We start from the raw sequence: 13,924 nt of genomic DNA, 5'->3' as shown, positions 1-13,924 counted from the left end.
CACACTGTAACACATTAATGAAACTTCTTAATGGAAAAATACCAGACATTTTTCAAATACCATTTTCTTTGGTTCAAAATAGGATACTTGGTAACCCTAATTATTACATAAAGGACTTTGAACTACATAGCAGAGTGTCTGCAGAGAGCCACCATTGATTAGCTGTGTGCCCTTGGGAAGTTACTTAAATAGCACTGCAGTTTCCTCATCTGTCAAATGGAATTGTTTTGGGGATGAAATGTGTTAATAAATATTAATCATACAGTGCCTGGTTCAGAGTAAGCACCATAGTTATGTTAGCTACAATAGTAGTAGTGTCTGATACAATTACCCAGTGTGTAGCAGGTGTTCCAGAGATGCTGACTCTTATAGTAGTTCATATTTTATGTCTATTTCCTCCTTTTTAATGTTTCTCTTCCTGATATCTTCTTCCCAGTACATTTACTTTGCATATCTGCCTGATTATCCCATTATTTTGTTAGCAAAGAGGTAGCCTATCTGATATTTTAAATAAAGGGATTAAACAGTAATACTCTTGGGCTACTGCTACCAGAAGGCATAAGAGGTGCATGGTATTGTGGTGTTTTAGACAATCTGTAGCTGAGACCCTAGTTGGGAGGTTGCTTATCCTACCAGGAAGAGCAAAAGAAAACTCTCATCATCAGAGTGTGATAGATGACATAGGACAAAATACAGAGATAATAGGAAGAGCTCAGAGAAGAAGGAAAGCCTCCTGGTTGGGTCAGGGGACCTCCTGGGGAATAGACAATACTCACTGGGCTCTGGAGACTTTTTTTTTTTTTTTTTTTTTTTTTTTTTTTTGAGACAGAGTCTCAGTCTGTCGCCCAGGGGTTGGAGTGCAGTGGCACGATCTTGGCTCACTGCAACCTCTGCCTCCCAGGTTCAAGCGATTCTCCTGCCTCAGCTGCCCGAGTAGCTGGGATTACAGGCATGCGCCACCATGCCTGGCTAATTTTTGTATTTTTAGTAGAGACGGGGTTTTGCCATGTTGTCCAGGGTGGTCTCGAACTCCTGTACTCAGGTGATCTGCCTACCTTGGCCTCCCAAAGTGCTGGGATTACAGGTGTGAGCCACAGTGCCCGGCCTGAAGATGTTTTTTTAAGAGTCGCTGATAGAGGCTGAGGGTTCCGTTCTGGGCCCAGCAGGTTGCACAGTACCTGGTGATCAGTAGACACTCAGTAAGTATGGGAAAAAAGAATGAATGAATGAATAGGTGAATAAGTGAATGAAAGTAGACAGTGACACTCCCATCACAACATGTAGCAAGGAGAGCCTATCACAAGAAAACCTCAGAATCTGAGAAAACATTACCATACCTGAAGAGAATTTTCTGTTCTTGATGAGAAATGATTTATCTCTTCAGTGAATATTCATTATCCACTGCCTGCCTATATGGTTGTATGTACTGGGGAGATGGTGAACAAAACTGTCTTTGAAGTTGCTGTTCTCATGGAGCTTATGTTTTAGTGGAAGGAAACAGATGACATACAACGAGCAAATAAATCTCTAATATGCTAGGTGATGGTAAGGGGCATGATTGAAAATAAAGCAAGGCTTGGCGGTTGCCATTTCATATAAGATGATCAGGGAGAGTCTCTTTGGTAAGATGACACTGGGGCAGAGATGAGAAGAAAGGGAGAAAGCAAGGCATCTGCATATCCAGGGGCAGAGCCATGCTGGAAGGTGGAGCAGCAAGTGCAAATGGTCTGAGGCAAAAACAGCAAGGAGGCTTGTGGGGCTGGAGTAGAGTAGTGGGCAGGGCTTCAGAGAGGCTGGGAGAGAGTGGAGGAGGGGCAGGCAACGGGAGGCACTCTAGGTCATCCTTCTGGCCTTCACTCAGAATGAGATGGGAAGCCGTTGGAGAATTTTGCAGAGGCATGACATGACTCGATTTCCTTTGTCTGTCCTGTGGAGAAAAGGCTATGGAGGGCCAAGAGTGGGAGCAGAGAGACTACTGATGTAACAGTTTAGGAAGAAGACAGTGGTGGCTTGCCTGGTGTTGCAGTGGAGGTGATGAGAAAGGTCAGATTCTGAATCCAGTTGTGAAAGGAAACAGTCAAGGGTGACTCCAAGGAAAGACAGAGTTGCCATTTTTTGGGAGAAGTTGGGTGTGGGGGTGGGAATCAAGAATTCAGCTTTGGACCTATTGTGCTCGGCATGACTGCTGGACAACTAGGAGGAGTATTGAGGGGATAGTTGTGACTCAGGGGAGTGCTCTGGACATCTGGACTGGAGTTGAAAATGTGAGAGTCATCATCATATGATGGTGTGTGATGCCACGCTGTCAGATAACCAAGGGAAGGGTGGAGAGAGTGGAGTTTGAGGACTGACCCTAAAGTAGTACAACCTGCCAACATCCAGAAGATGAGGAGGAACCTGCCACGGGGCCTGAGAAGAAAAGGCCAGCAAGGTGGGAGGACCTGGAGAGCCTGGTGTCCTGGAGGATAAGGACAGGAAGTGATCAACTGTATTAAATACTACTGTAAGTCACAGAAGGACTGAGAACTGACTATAGGGTCTGTCATTTGAAGGTCTTTGGTGACCATAATGGGCACTGTTTCAGGAGAGTGTTGGGAATTGAACTCTAAAGTAAGTCTCCCCCATTTTATGGTGGTTATTCTCAGTGAATGTTTCTGCTGTTCATAAAGGTCTAGAGTTAAAGTAAAACACAATGAATAAATGAAACCAATCTACTCAGCCACAGTTAAGAGATATCTGGACTGAGAGGCCCTCACCTGACTTTTGCACTCTGGCATCCAGAGTGGGCCAAATCAGGTCGGCAGCAGGTTTGCGGAAAACTGCCTTAGCTGGGTTTGTTTATGTCTGGGCGTGGGTCATTTACATAACCAGTCAAGTAGGCCACATTTTGCTTTAGCTACGAGGCTCTTAGCTTCTTAAGGGAGAGGTGGATTTTGTTGGAAATCAGGTTTGAAGAGACCCTAGGCTGGGCCGTGCCATTAACTGTTTCCTGCTAGATTGGAAGTAGTTGTAAATGTCAGAGTGAAGGGAGGCATCTGCAGCTGCCTCTTCCTCTCCCCCTTACTAGTTCCAATTCCTCTTCTTTGTATGAGTGGAATCTATTTACTTTCTATTGTCACCCGTGTCACCTGATTAGAGGATTCAGTACAGCAAGGACAGGCTTATGAAAATTTTGACTTCACAGAGCCCTTATGGAGTCACCTAGATCACATTACAAAGCAGTGAGAATAGGAGAGTGGAGAGCTGGGGATCCCCTTGGAGTTGCTGTTTATCCTCCAGGCACTTTGCAGTGAGAAACTGGCCCAAGTCCACTTCATCATGTTAGGACATCTTAGTTTCTGAAATCCTGCCTTTGTTCTTGAGAAATGCTGTCTCTGATTGTCTGACTTTATCCTGCAGTTATAATCCCTCCCATTTCATGAGAGCTCATCCTTCAGTCCTTGGAGGTAAATCCTGTGGGCAGTTTGACAGCTTTTCTTTCTCTTCACAATTTATGTTTTTCAGTTAACCATGTCCAGGATAGATTTTTCAAAATTTCTTAACACCAACTAAGTCTGAAATAAAAGTTACAACATTTTAAATGCTCTTCGTGAAGCAAATGGAATGTTTTGTGCATGCCAGTGGCCTTGGGTTGTTTTTGAATGTGTAACGTTATAGCAGAGGTTGAAATTATTTTTAAAAAGAATCAGAACTAAACTTATGCCACCTCATTTACTTTTTAAATATTTAGGAAGCATAACTAATAAAGCATTTATAGGGTGCTTACTATGTCAGAGTCTGCTCTAATCACTGAAAATATTAACTCATTTAATTTTCACAATAATTCTATGAGATGGATATATTATTGCCTTATTTTACAGATCAGGAAATGGAAGCACAGAGAGCTTAGGTAACTTGCCCCAGGTCACACAGCTAATAGATAATGGAGTAGAGACTTGAACCCAGGCAGTCCAGGGCTCATGCTTTTAACCACTGCAACACACTAGTGCTTTTCACTAATTTAAAATCTGCAGCCATTTAAAAATGGGAGTTGAGCTTTGGCTACTTTTGTATTGTCTTTGAAATATATGCTTACTAAATATTAAAAATTAATGTTATCAACAAAATTATAAAGTTAATTTTTAGCTAAGAAAAACTTCCTGTAAAACAGCATTAATTTAAAACAAGTAGCTGGTTCTTACTGCAAATTATTTCTACATGCTCATTGAAAAAGTCCATTTTTGGGGATCAATAACTTTTTCACTTAATTTGTTACTGGAGTAGTTACATATGGAAGTGATAAAATCATATTTCTTGAAAATATTGAAAAGATACCTTTAAGAAAAAGAAACTATTTTGGGGGACTTTCTGGCCTAACCCAAAAAGCGTGCTAGACAAATTTGAAAAGAGCTGTAACACTTAAAAAAAAATGAAACTATTATAGCTTTTCCTTTGAATAGGCTGACACATGGTGGAGCAATTAGCCATTTTAATATAAGTAGCTGATGCTTACTTGAAAGTGTTCTTTAAGGCTTATTTTCCTTTCATGATCAGTCTTCTGCTGGTTTTAAGCCCGTTATTTGCAGTGTTTAGTGTTGAAGTTAAAGGATTGGTGGTCCTGTTAGTCTGCGTCATTTTCTGGTTTGTGAGTCTGTGTTCTCTTCTAGATCCTATTGTCTTGAGACATCTTTTGACAGGTAGAGGCTATGTATGCCTCAGAAAAATACTCAAAAGGATGTTTATGCTAGTGTTATTAATGATTGCAGCAAGTGACTAAATTTACATGTCAGGTTCTAGGTGGCAGAAGTAGAGAGGAGATTATGCTGGATTATACTCTTGCACACCCATGTCCTTCACAAGACTTACTGTCTCAGTGGAGCCATTACTCAAGTGACAGGATGATGACATGGGCTAAGCCACCTTCTCTTTCTTTTTCTTTCTTTTTCTTTCTTTCTTTCTTTCTCTTTCTTTCTTTCTTTCTTTCTTTCTTTCTTTCTTTCTTTCTTTCTTTCTTTCTCTCTCTCTCTCTCTCTCTCTCTCTCTCTCTCTCTCTCTCTTTCTTTCTTTCTTTCTTTCTTTCTTTCTTTCTTTCTTTCTTTCTTTCTTTCTTTCTTTCTTTCTTTCTTTCCTTCTTTCTTTCCTTCTCTCCTTCCTTCCTTCCCTTCTTTCCTTCCCTCCCTTTCCTTCCTTCCTTCCCTCTCTCTCTCTTTCTCTTTCTCTCTCTCTTTCTCTCCTTCCTTCCTTTCCTTCCGTTCTTTTTCTCCTTTGAGAACAGGGTCTTACTTATTCTGTCATCCAGGCTGGAGTGTAGTGGCGCTATCACAGCTCACTGCAGCCTCCGCCTCCCAGGCTCAAGCAATCCTCTCATTTCATCTTCCCAAGTAGCTGGGACTACAGGTGTGTGCCACCACACCCACCTGATTTTTGTATTGTTAGTGGAGACAGGGTTTAGTCATGTTGCCCAGGCTGGTCTTGAACTCCTGGGCTCAAGTGATTCACCTGCCTCAGTCTCACAAAGTGCTGGGAATTATAGGTGTGTGAACCACCGCACCCGGCGTAGGCCACTTTTTGAAAGTGTAGGGTGAATTCCTCTAGGAATAGTCATGCAGATATTTTCTTTTGATAATTCTGTTGATTGAAGGAGAAAGTCTCAGTGTGGTACTCTTGCATCTTTAACATTTCTTGAATCCTTCAGAATCTCCCTTTACAACAAAGAGAGAGCAGGCCTCTCAGACTTTCAGTTTTGATAGGCAAATATTTAGTCAGACTCTAATTTCATTGTTTTGTTTGCATTATTTCAGTACATTTAATTCCCTTCTACTTTTTTTTTTCTGTTTTTTTTTTTTTTGAGATGGAATCTCACTCTTTCGCCAAGGCTGGAGTGCAGTGGTGCCATCTCGGCTCTCTGCAACCTCCATCTCTGGGTTCAAGCCATTCTCCTGATCTGCCTGCCTCAGCCTCCCAAAGTGCTGGGATTATAGGCGTGAGCCACCATACCCGGTCCTCCCTTCTGCTTTTGACAGGAATAATACTGGCTTTCTATGTACAGTGGGGATAAGATTTTTCTTAATATTAAAGGTATTTCTTAAATTAATTTCATTTAAAGAAAAAAGGTGAGTCCATTTAAAGATGAGTACAAAAGAATATAGGTGAATATATCCAGGAAATAGTATAGGTGATATATAAATATGGCAAATTTGTGAGTTTGGTAGAAGAATGATAAAAGCTTGGGAAGTGTTCTGATATCTCAGATGGCTGATTTTGTAGAGACCCACAATCTCTTCTTTGAAATTCTTGGGACCAGATTTGTTTTGGAATTCAGAATTTTCAGATCTTTTTGGCCTGGTGTTCATACTGGTATGATATGACTCCCACAGGAGAAACGGGGGAATGCTATCATCAAGTCTATTAATATTTCTGCAGCAAAATGTGTCATCATTGACACCAAGTAGAGCAAATAAAGAATATATATGGTCCAATGTGGGCTCAGGTCAGATTGTACTACACAATATGTTTTTGAACCAAACTTATGGGGAAAATTCTGATTTTTAGAGCTTTCTGGATTTCAGAATTGCAGTTAAGACAATGTGGACTGGCTGGGCGCGGTGGCTCACACCTGTAATGCCAGCACTTTGGGAGGCCGAGGCGGGTGGATCATAAGGTCAGGAGATCAAAACCATCCTTGCTAACATGGTGAAACCCTGTCTCTACTAAAAAATACAAAAAATTATCTGGGTGTGGTGGCAGGCGCCTGTAGTCCAAGCTACTCAGGAGGCTGAGGCAGGAGAATGGCGTGAACCCAGGAGGTGGAGATTGCAGTGAGCCAAGATCACGCCACTGCACTGCATTCCAGCCTGGGCAACAGAGTCAGACTCCTTCTCAAAAAAAAAAAAAAAAAAAAAACATTGCTATAAAGAATACATTGTGTATGTAAGAAGAAAATATGACCGAGCGTGGTGGCTCATGCCTGCAATCCCAGCACTTTGGGAGGCTGAGGTGGGTGGATCATGAGATCAGGAGGTCACGACCATCCTGGCCAACATGGTGAAACCCCGTCTCTACTAAAAAAACAAAAATTAGCTGGGTATGGTGGTGCGTGCCTGTAATACAGGCTACTTGGGAGGCTGAAGCAGGAGAATTGCTTGAACCAGGGAGTTGGAGGTTCAGTGAGCCTAGATGGCGCCACTGCACTCCAGCCTGGTGACAGAGCGAAACTCCATCTCAAAAAAAAAAAGAAACTGTTTTTCTTTAACATTGTATGTTTCCTTCAGAAGCTTAATGAATCTCACACTTCAGTGTTCTGTGTGGAGAAGAGATAGATTTAGAAGCAAAATCTGAAGCCAGGGCCATTTGACTTATTAAACTACAATTCATACAACTTTGGAACTTTTGTGATGTCCTCATTACTTTCCAAGAAAGAATGGATATTTTTTTGCTCATGGTACATCAGCCCAACAGTTATTAATCTTTTTTTATTTCCTGATTTGCTCCCATGGGCTTACGAGGTTTTATGTTATGACATAGATAAGACAGGCAGTGGGACAGGTGACATTTCTAATGGAATAACAGCAGTACTATCACTATGTACCCATTCAAGAAAACTTACTGGGATGTAAGTGAGGATGACATTTACTATAGGTATAACATTGACTCTGCCCTCTGAAAGTCATTTACACATACTGAAAATCTGTTATTACCATAACACACTATGATTAGTATTAATAACCTTGCGCTTCACACTGAATATGGTTAAAAATTGCTATCTGTAATAATTATAAATATAATAGTAATTCTGACAAATAACATTTGTTGAGCACTTTGTGCCAGGCATGTGTCAAGTTTTTACATGTCTGAACGCACTTAATCCTCATAACCACACTATGAGGAATGCATAATAGTAATCTGCTTTTATGGATGAGGAAACTTTGTGAAGATATCTGGAGGGGGAGTAAACTAGCCAAGGTCACAAGAAACAAGGCATTCTAGCTCGAATGTGTTTTATTGCCTTTGACTCTTCATTCTCTACAAACACAGTAACAGCTTAACTCTCTGGGACTCAATTTTTAGGCAACCTCATCTATTTGGAACAAAGCTGAGACATGAAAGCAAGCATAAACATTTCTGTAACCAAAATAGAAGGCAAATTCTCCACGTGTGAGATTCTGCATGTTAGCAAGCAGTACTGAGCCAGAACTGCTAGGCTGTGTACTCTCTTGGGTTCTTTAGTAGAGGGTCGTTGAATCTGAGCACATCACTGGAAACTGAGGATCACAGTACAGTCACTAATACTTCTAAGTTATTAATAAAAGAAAATTAAGTTTAGTTATCAATAAAGGGAAATGTAGTTTAGTTTTTGTTTGTTTTGAGATGGAGTTTCGCTCTTGTTGCCTAGGCTGGAGTGCAATGGTGCAGTCTCAGCTCACCACAACCTCCGCCTCCCAGGTTCAAGTGCTTCTCCTGCATCAGCCTCCTGAGTAGCTGGGATTACAGGCATGCGCCACCACACCCAGCTAATTTTGCATTTTTAGGAGAGATGAGGTTTCCCCATGTTGGTCAGACTGGTCTCAAACTCCCAACCTCAGGTGATCTGCCCGTCTAGGCTTCCCAAAGTGCTGGGATTACAGGCATGAGACACTGTGCCCAGCCTGAAATTTAGTTGCTAATAAAGGGAAATGAAGTTTAGTTTTAAAATATAGTAGAAATTGAAAGCAAAGATTTAATCGATTTTTACAAAGATTTAATTGATTTTTCCCCCTCTAATGATGGGGAAAATAACGCTTGAGGTGGGCAAATATTTATCTATCTAGAACTTTTCATCCTATATGAAAATTCTAGATAGCTGAGGTTTGGATATACATGAAAAATTACTTGCACGTAGATCTTAAAATCTAGCAAAAAGCCACCTTAAAAAAATGCACTTGACTTTTTTTCTTATGGTCTAAGAAGGTAAAGCTTGACTGTGAAATAAACCCCTTCTCCTTTGTCTGCCCTGTTTTCATTTTTGTACTCTAGATCGCTCCTTCGATGTCCTAAAAAAATCCAAGCCACCCTCTACTGTGCTTGCTGCAGGCCGGCTTTCGGACATGCTGAATGGAGGTGATGAAGTCTATGCTAACTGTATGGTGATCGATCAGGTAAGGCCCAACTGACATTACAGGAGGGTTTCTACCTCTCTCCAAAACCTGGATTTGTAAGAAATAGATTCAATGTTGTTGTGTTCCTTTGACAGTTTTAGCCTAAGAGCAGCAAAGAGGCTGCTGTTGCGGAGTCTCATTGTAGGAGCATTTAAGCATTTAACTTAGGTGCTTACTTCAGAACACAATACACCTTACTCAACTGAGAGGCACTGTCAGGGAGGGGTCTTGAGATACTGCCAAACGGGAAGAGTGTGAGAACTCTTCTTCGGGGCCCAAGTAGGAAATGACAACTGTGCAACCAATGTCTCCTCTACAGCTTTTCAAAAAACAGTATGTATATGACTTGATTATGCAATATTTGTATTCAAATCCAGCAAATGGAATGAGCAGGTGCTTGGTCCCAGCACCATAGGAAACTGTCACATCAATTACTTGGTTAATCGTTACAACACATCTGTTAACATGTAGTAAGATTGTAGAGCTTTCATATCAATACAGAATGGTATCATACTAATACCGGATGGTATCATACTAATACAGAATGGTATCATATTATAAGAAAGCTGGAATCCTTTTGAACTTTCCACTCATTCCCTGATAGAGACTTTTGAGCTAAATCTCATAGAAGCAGATGGTTTGAATGTGCTGGCATCTTCTTGTCTTTTGTTCTTTTCTCTGGCTCAGTGATCTTCAAATTTTAGTATTTATAAAAATTAAAATATATATCTGAATATTTCTACACACTAATATATGGAGGATTTAAGGGTTTTTCAAGGGTAGTTTTGACAACACAATTTCTGCCTTATAAACTGACTTTAAAACCTAATCCCCATATAAGATGCACCCTGTCTACTCACTGAGCAGTAAGACATTTAACCCTTTTATGTTGTTAATATGCATATATTTTACCCTATTTATAGATACATTCTGTGATCTAAACTGTTTTTTCCATCTAGAGCTCATTTTCAGCCCTTTAGTAGCACATCTCTGCATTTTCCTTTTGTGTTACAAAGCACTGTTACATCAAATGCACCACAGATTGGGATGGTTGTCATAATGACAGAGAAACCAATTAATCAGAATGGACTTCAGCTGTAAATAACTGGGTTTTTTTTTGGTATAAACTAACTGAATGTCAGTCGTAGTTATAGAAATCTAGAATGGGGCATGGAGTGTAGGACACAGTGGGAGTTCTGAGGACATTTTCAAGATACAGGGTGTGTTAGTCCCTTCCCACACTGCTATGATGAAATACCTGAGACCGGATGATTTATAAAGAAAAGAGGTTTAATTGACTCATACTTCTGCATGACTGAGGAGGCCTCAGGAAACTTACCATAATGGCAGAAGGCATCTCTTCACAGGGCAGCAGGAGAGAAAATGAGTGCTGAGTGAAGAGGGAAGCCCCTGATAAAACCATCAAATCTCATGAGAACTCCCTCACTGTCGTGAGAACAGCATGGGGAAAAACCACCCCCGTGATTCAGTTATCTCCACCTGGTCCCGCCCTTGACACATGGGAATTATTATAATTCAAAGTGAGATTTGGATGGGGATACAGAGCCAAACCATACCACAGGGTAGTTGGACTTGGTGTGATCTAGCCATGTTCTGGTATTTATTTATTCTTTTCCAGCTTTATTAAGGTATAATGAACAAATAGAAATTATATATATTTAAACTGTACAATGTAATGTTTTGATACATGTACATATTTTGAAATAATGACCACAATCAAACTAATTAAGCACATATATCATCTCATATACTTATTTATTTTTGTAGTGAGAATACTTAAGATCTACAGCAAATTTCAAGTACAAAGTACATTATTAACTATAGTCACCATGTTGTACATTAGGTCTCAAGAACTTATTCATTGTGTAACTGAAAGTTTGTACCCATTTTACCAGTACTTCACCATTTTCCCCACCCTCCAACGCCCAGTAACTACCCTTCTACTCACTGTTTTTATGAGTTTGACTTTTTTACATTCCACATATAAGTCAGATCATGCAGTATTTGTTATTCGTGTTTGGCTTATTTTACTTAGCATAATGTCTTCCAGATTCATCCATGTTGTCACAAATGGCCGGATTTTTTTTTCTTTTCTAGGGTTGAATAATATTCCTCTGTGTGAGTGTGTGTGTGCACGTGTGTTTGTGTGTGCATGTGTATGGAATCTGTCACAATGGCAGAGTGCATATGCAAAAGTGATCCCATAAGATTATAATACCATATTTTTACTGTATTACTTTTCTATATTTAGATATACAAGTACTTACCATTGCGTCCCAGTTGTCTACAGTATTCAGTACAGTAACATGCTGTATAGATTTGTAGCTTAGGAGAAATAGGTTATTACCATATAGCCTAGGTGTGTAGAAGGCTATACTACCAGGTTTATGTTAGTACACTCTATGATGGTCGCACAATAACAAGATAACCTAAGGATGCGTTTCTCAGAACATAGCTCCATACTTAAGTGAGGAATTACTGTATTTATCCTTCACATTTCCAAAGTGATATCTTTTGTATGCTAATGAGATGACTGGTGGCTGGCAGCCCCTAGGTAACTTCAGGATGTGGGCTGGTCACAGGAAAGGCCAAGGCAGGATTACAGGATTGGGATTTTTAGCTCCACCCACTGGCATCCATAGAGGGAGGAGGGGCTGAAGGTTAAATTGATCACTAATGACTAATAATTTAACCAATCATGCCTGCATAATTAAGCTTTCATAAAAACCCAAAAGAACTGGGTTCAAGAGATTCTGGATAGCTGAATACATGGGGGTTCCTGGAGGGCGGTGCACTTGCAGAGGGCCTGGAAGCTCTGTGCCCCTTCTGGAGTTCCTTGCCCTAAGCAACTCTTCCATCTGGCTGTTCTCTGTATCTTTTGTAGTATTCACTATAATAAACCAGGAAATGTAAGTGTTTCCCTGAGTTCTGTGAGTTGCTCTAGCAAATTGATTGAACCTGAGGAGGGGCTGTGGGAACCCCATTTTATAGCTGGTTGATAAAACAATCTGGGGCTAGTGGTTTGTCATTGGAAGTGGTGGGGGAGTCTTGTGGGACTGAGCCCTGTGGGACCTGACTCCATCTGCAGGTTGATAGTGCCAGAATTGAATTGAACTGAATTAGAGGAAATTCAGTGGCGGATTGCTTCCTTGCTACATGTCAGGGGAAAACCCCATACATTTAGTCACAGAAGAGTTCTGTGTTGACTGTTGAGTGAGAGAATAGAAAAAACACTGTTTTTATCCCTATATTTTCAGAAAATCACACATGTGCCACATTTTCTTTATTTATCTGTTGATGGACACTTAGGTTGATTCCATCTCTTGGCTACTGTGAATAGTGCTGCAGTGAACATGGGAGTGCAGACATCTCTTTGGGATAGTGATTCTGTTTCCTTTGGATATATACCCAGAGGTGGAATTGCTGGATCATATGGTAGTTGTATTCTAATTTTTTTTAGGAACTTTCATACTGTTTTCCACTGTGACTGTGCTGATTTACATTCCCAACAGTGTATAAGAATTCCCCTTTCTCCACATCCTTGCCAGCTTTTTTCTTTTTCTTTTTTTTTTTTTTTTTTTGTCCTTTTGGTACTAGCCATTCTAACAGGTGTGAGGTGATATCTCATTGTAGTTTTGTTCATTTTCCTGATGATTAGTGATGTTGAGCACTTTTGCATATACCTATTGGCCATTTGTGTGTGTTATTTTTTGGAAAAATGTCTATTCAGGTACTTTATCTATTTTTAAATCTGGTTATTTGTGGGGTTTTTTTTTGTTTGTTTGTTTTGTTTTTTTGCTATTGAGTTGTGTGAGTTCCTTACATATTTTGGGTATTAACTCCATATCAGGTGCATGATTTGTAAATATCTTCTCCAATTCCATAAGTTGCTGTTTTATTTTGTTGTTTCCTTTGCTGTGCAGAGATTTTTTGGTTTGATGTAGTCACATTTATTTTGCTTTTCTTGCTTGTGCTTTTAGTGTCACATCCAAAAAATGATTGCCAAGACCAATGTCAAGGAGTTTTTCCTCTATGCTTTCTCCTAGGAGTTTTATGGCCTCATGTTTTATGTTAAAGCCTTTATTGCATTTTGAGTTGATATTTGTGTATGTTGTAAGATAGGGATCCAGTTTAATTTTTTTGCATGTAGCTATCCAGTTTTCCTGGTATCATTTATTGAAGGATCTATCCTTTCTCCATTGTGTATTTTTAGCACATTTGTTGAAGACTAATTGCTGTATTTATGTGTGGGTTTATTTCTGGACTTTCTATTCTGTTTCATGTGCTCATGTGTCTGTTTTTATGTCAGTACCATAATGTTTGGATTACCATATCTTTGTAATATAATTTTAAGCTAGGCAATGTGATGCTTCTGACTTTGTTCTTCCTGCTAAAGATTGCTTGAGCTATTCTGGGTCTTTTGGGATTCCATACAAATTTTAGGAATTTTTTTCTATTTCTGTGAAAAATTACCATTGTAATTTTGATAGAGGTTACATAGAATCTGTAGTTCACTTTGGGTAGTATAGATATTTTGACAACATGAATTCTTCCAATCCATGAATATAGGATATCTTTCATATGAATTCTTCTAGTTTGTGAACATTCTTCTAGTTTGTTTCCATTTATTTGTGTTGCTTCAATTTCTTTCATTGGTGTTTTATAGTTTTCAGTGCATATATTTTTTGTCATGTTTTGATTTTAACAGATTTATTCTGTTGCTATATTTTCTCAGCTGTTTAAATAAAATACTTCTTGAGACCTTATCTTTTTTTGTTCTGAGCCTTAGT

General features: G+C 39.7%; 1 protein-coding gene and 1 non-coding gene across 5 annotated transcripts in view; one reads left to right on the top strand and one right to left on the bottom strand.

The window, feature by feature from the left end:
* LOC105475154 (Rho guanine nucleotide exchange factor 28) overlaps positions 1 to 13,924 on the top strand; it is a 311,081-nt gene that overhangs the window by 198,700 nt on the left and 98,457 nt on the right. For all 4 annotated transcript variants that reach the window (XM_011730182.3, XM_071098819.1, XM_071098818.1 and 1 more), the window contains one exon: positions 8,992 to 9,113. In XM_011730182.3, coding sequence (XP_011728484.2) covers positions 8,992 to 9,113 — 122 coding nt within the window. The remainder of the gene's footprint in view (positions 1 to 8,991; positions 9,114 to 13,924) is intronic.
* On the bottom strand, positions 4,339 to 4,400 carry LOC112425472 (U7 small nuclear RNA). The gene has a single exon (XR_003016531.2). It is a non-coding gene; the product is annotated as a U7 small nuclear RNA (small nuclear RNA).

Source organism: Macaca nemestrina, chromosome 6, assembly GCF_043159975.1.
Source record: "Macaca nemestrina isolate mMacNem1 chromosome 6, mMacNem.hap1, whole genome shotgun sequence".
Classification (NCBI taxonomy): Eukaryota; Metazoa; Chordata; class Mammalia; order Primates; family Cercopithecidae; genus Macaca; species Macaca nemestrina.
Note: the sequence above shows the minus strand (reverse complement) of the source record. Positions and strands in the feature narration are given on the sequence as shown.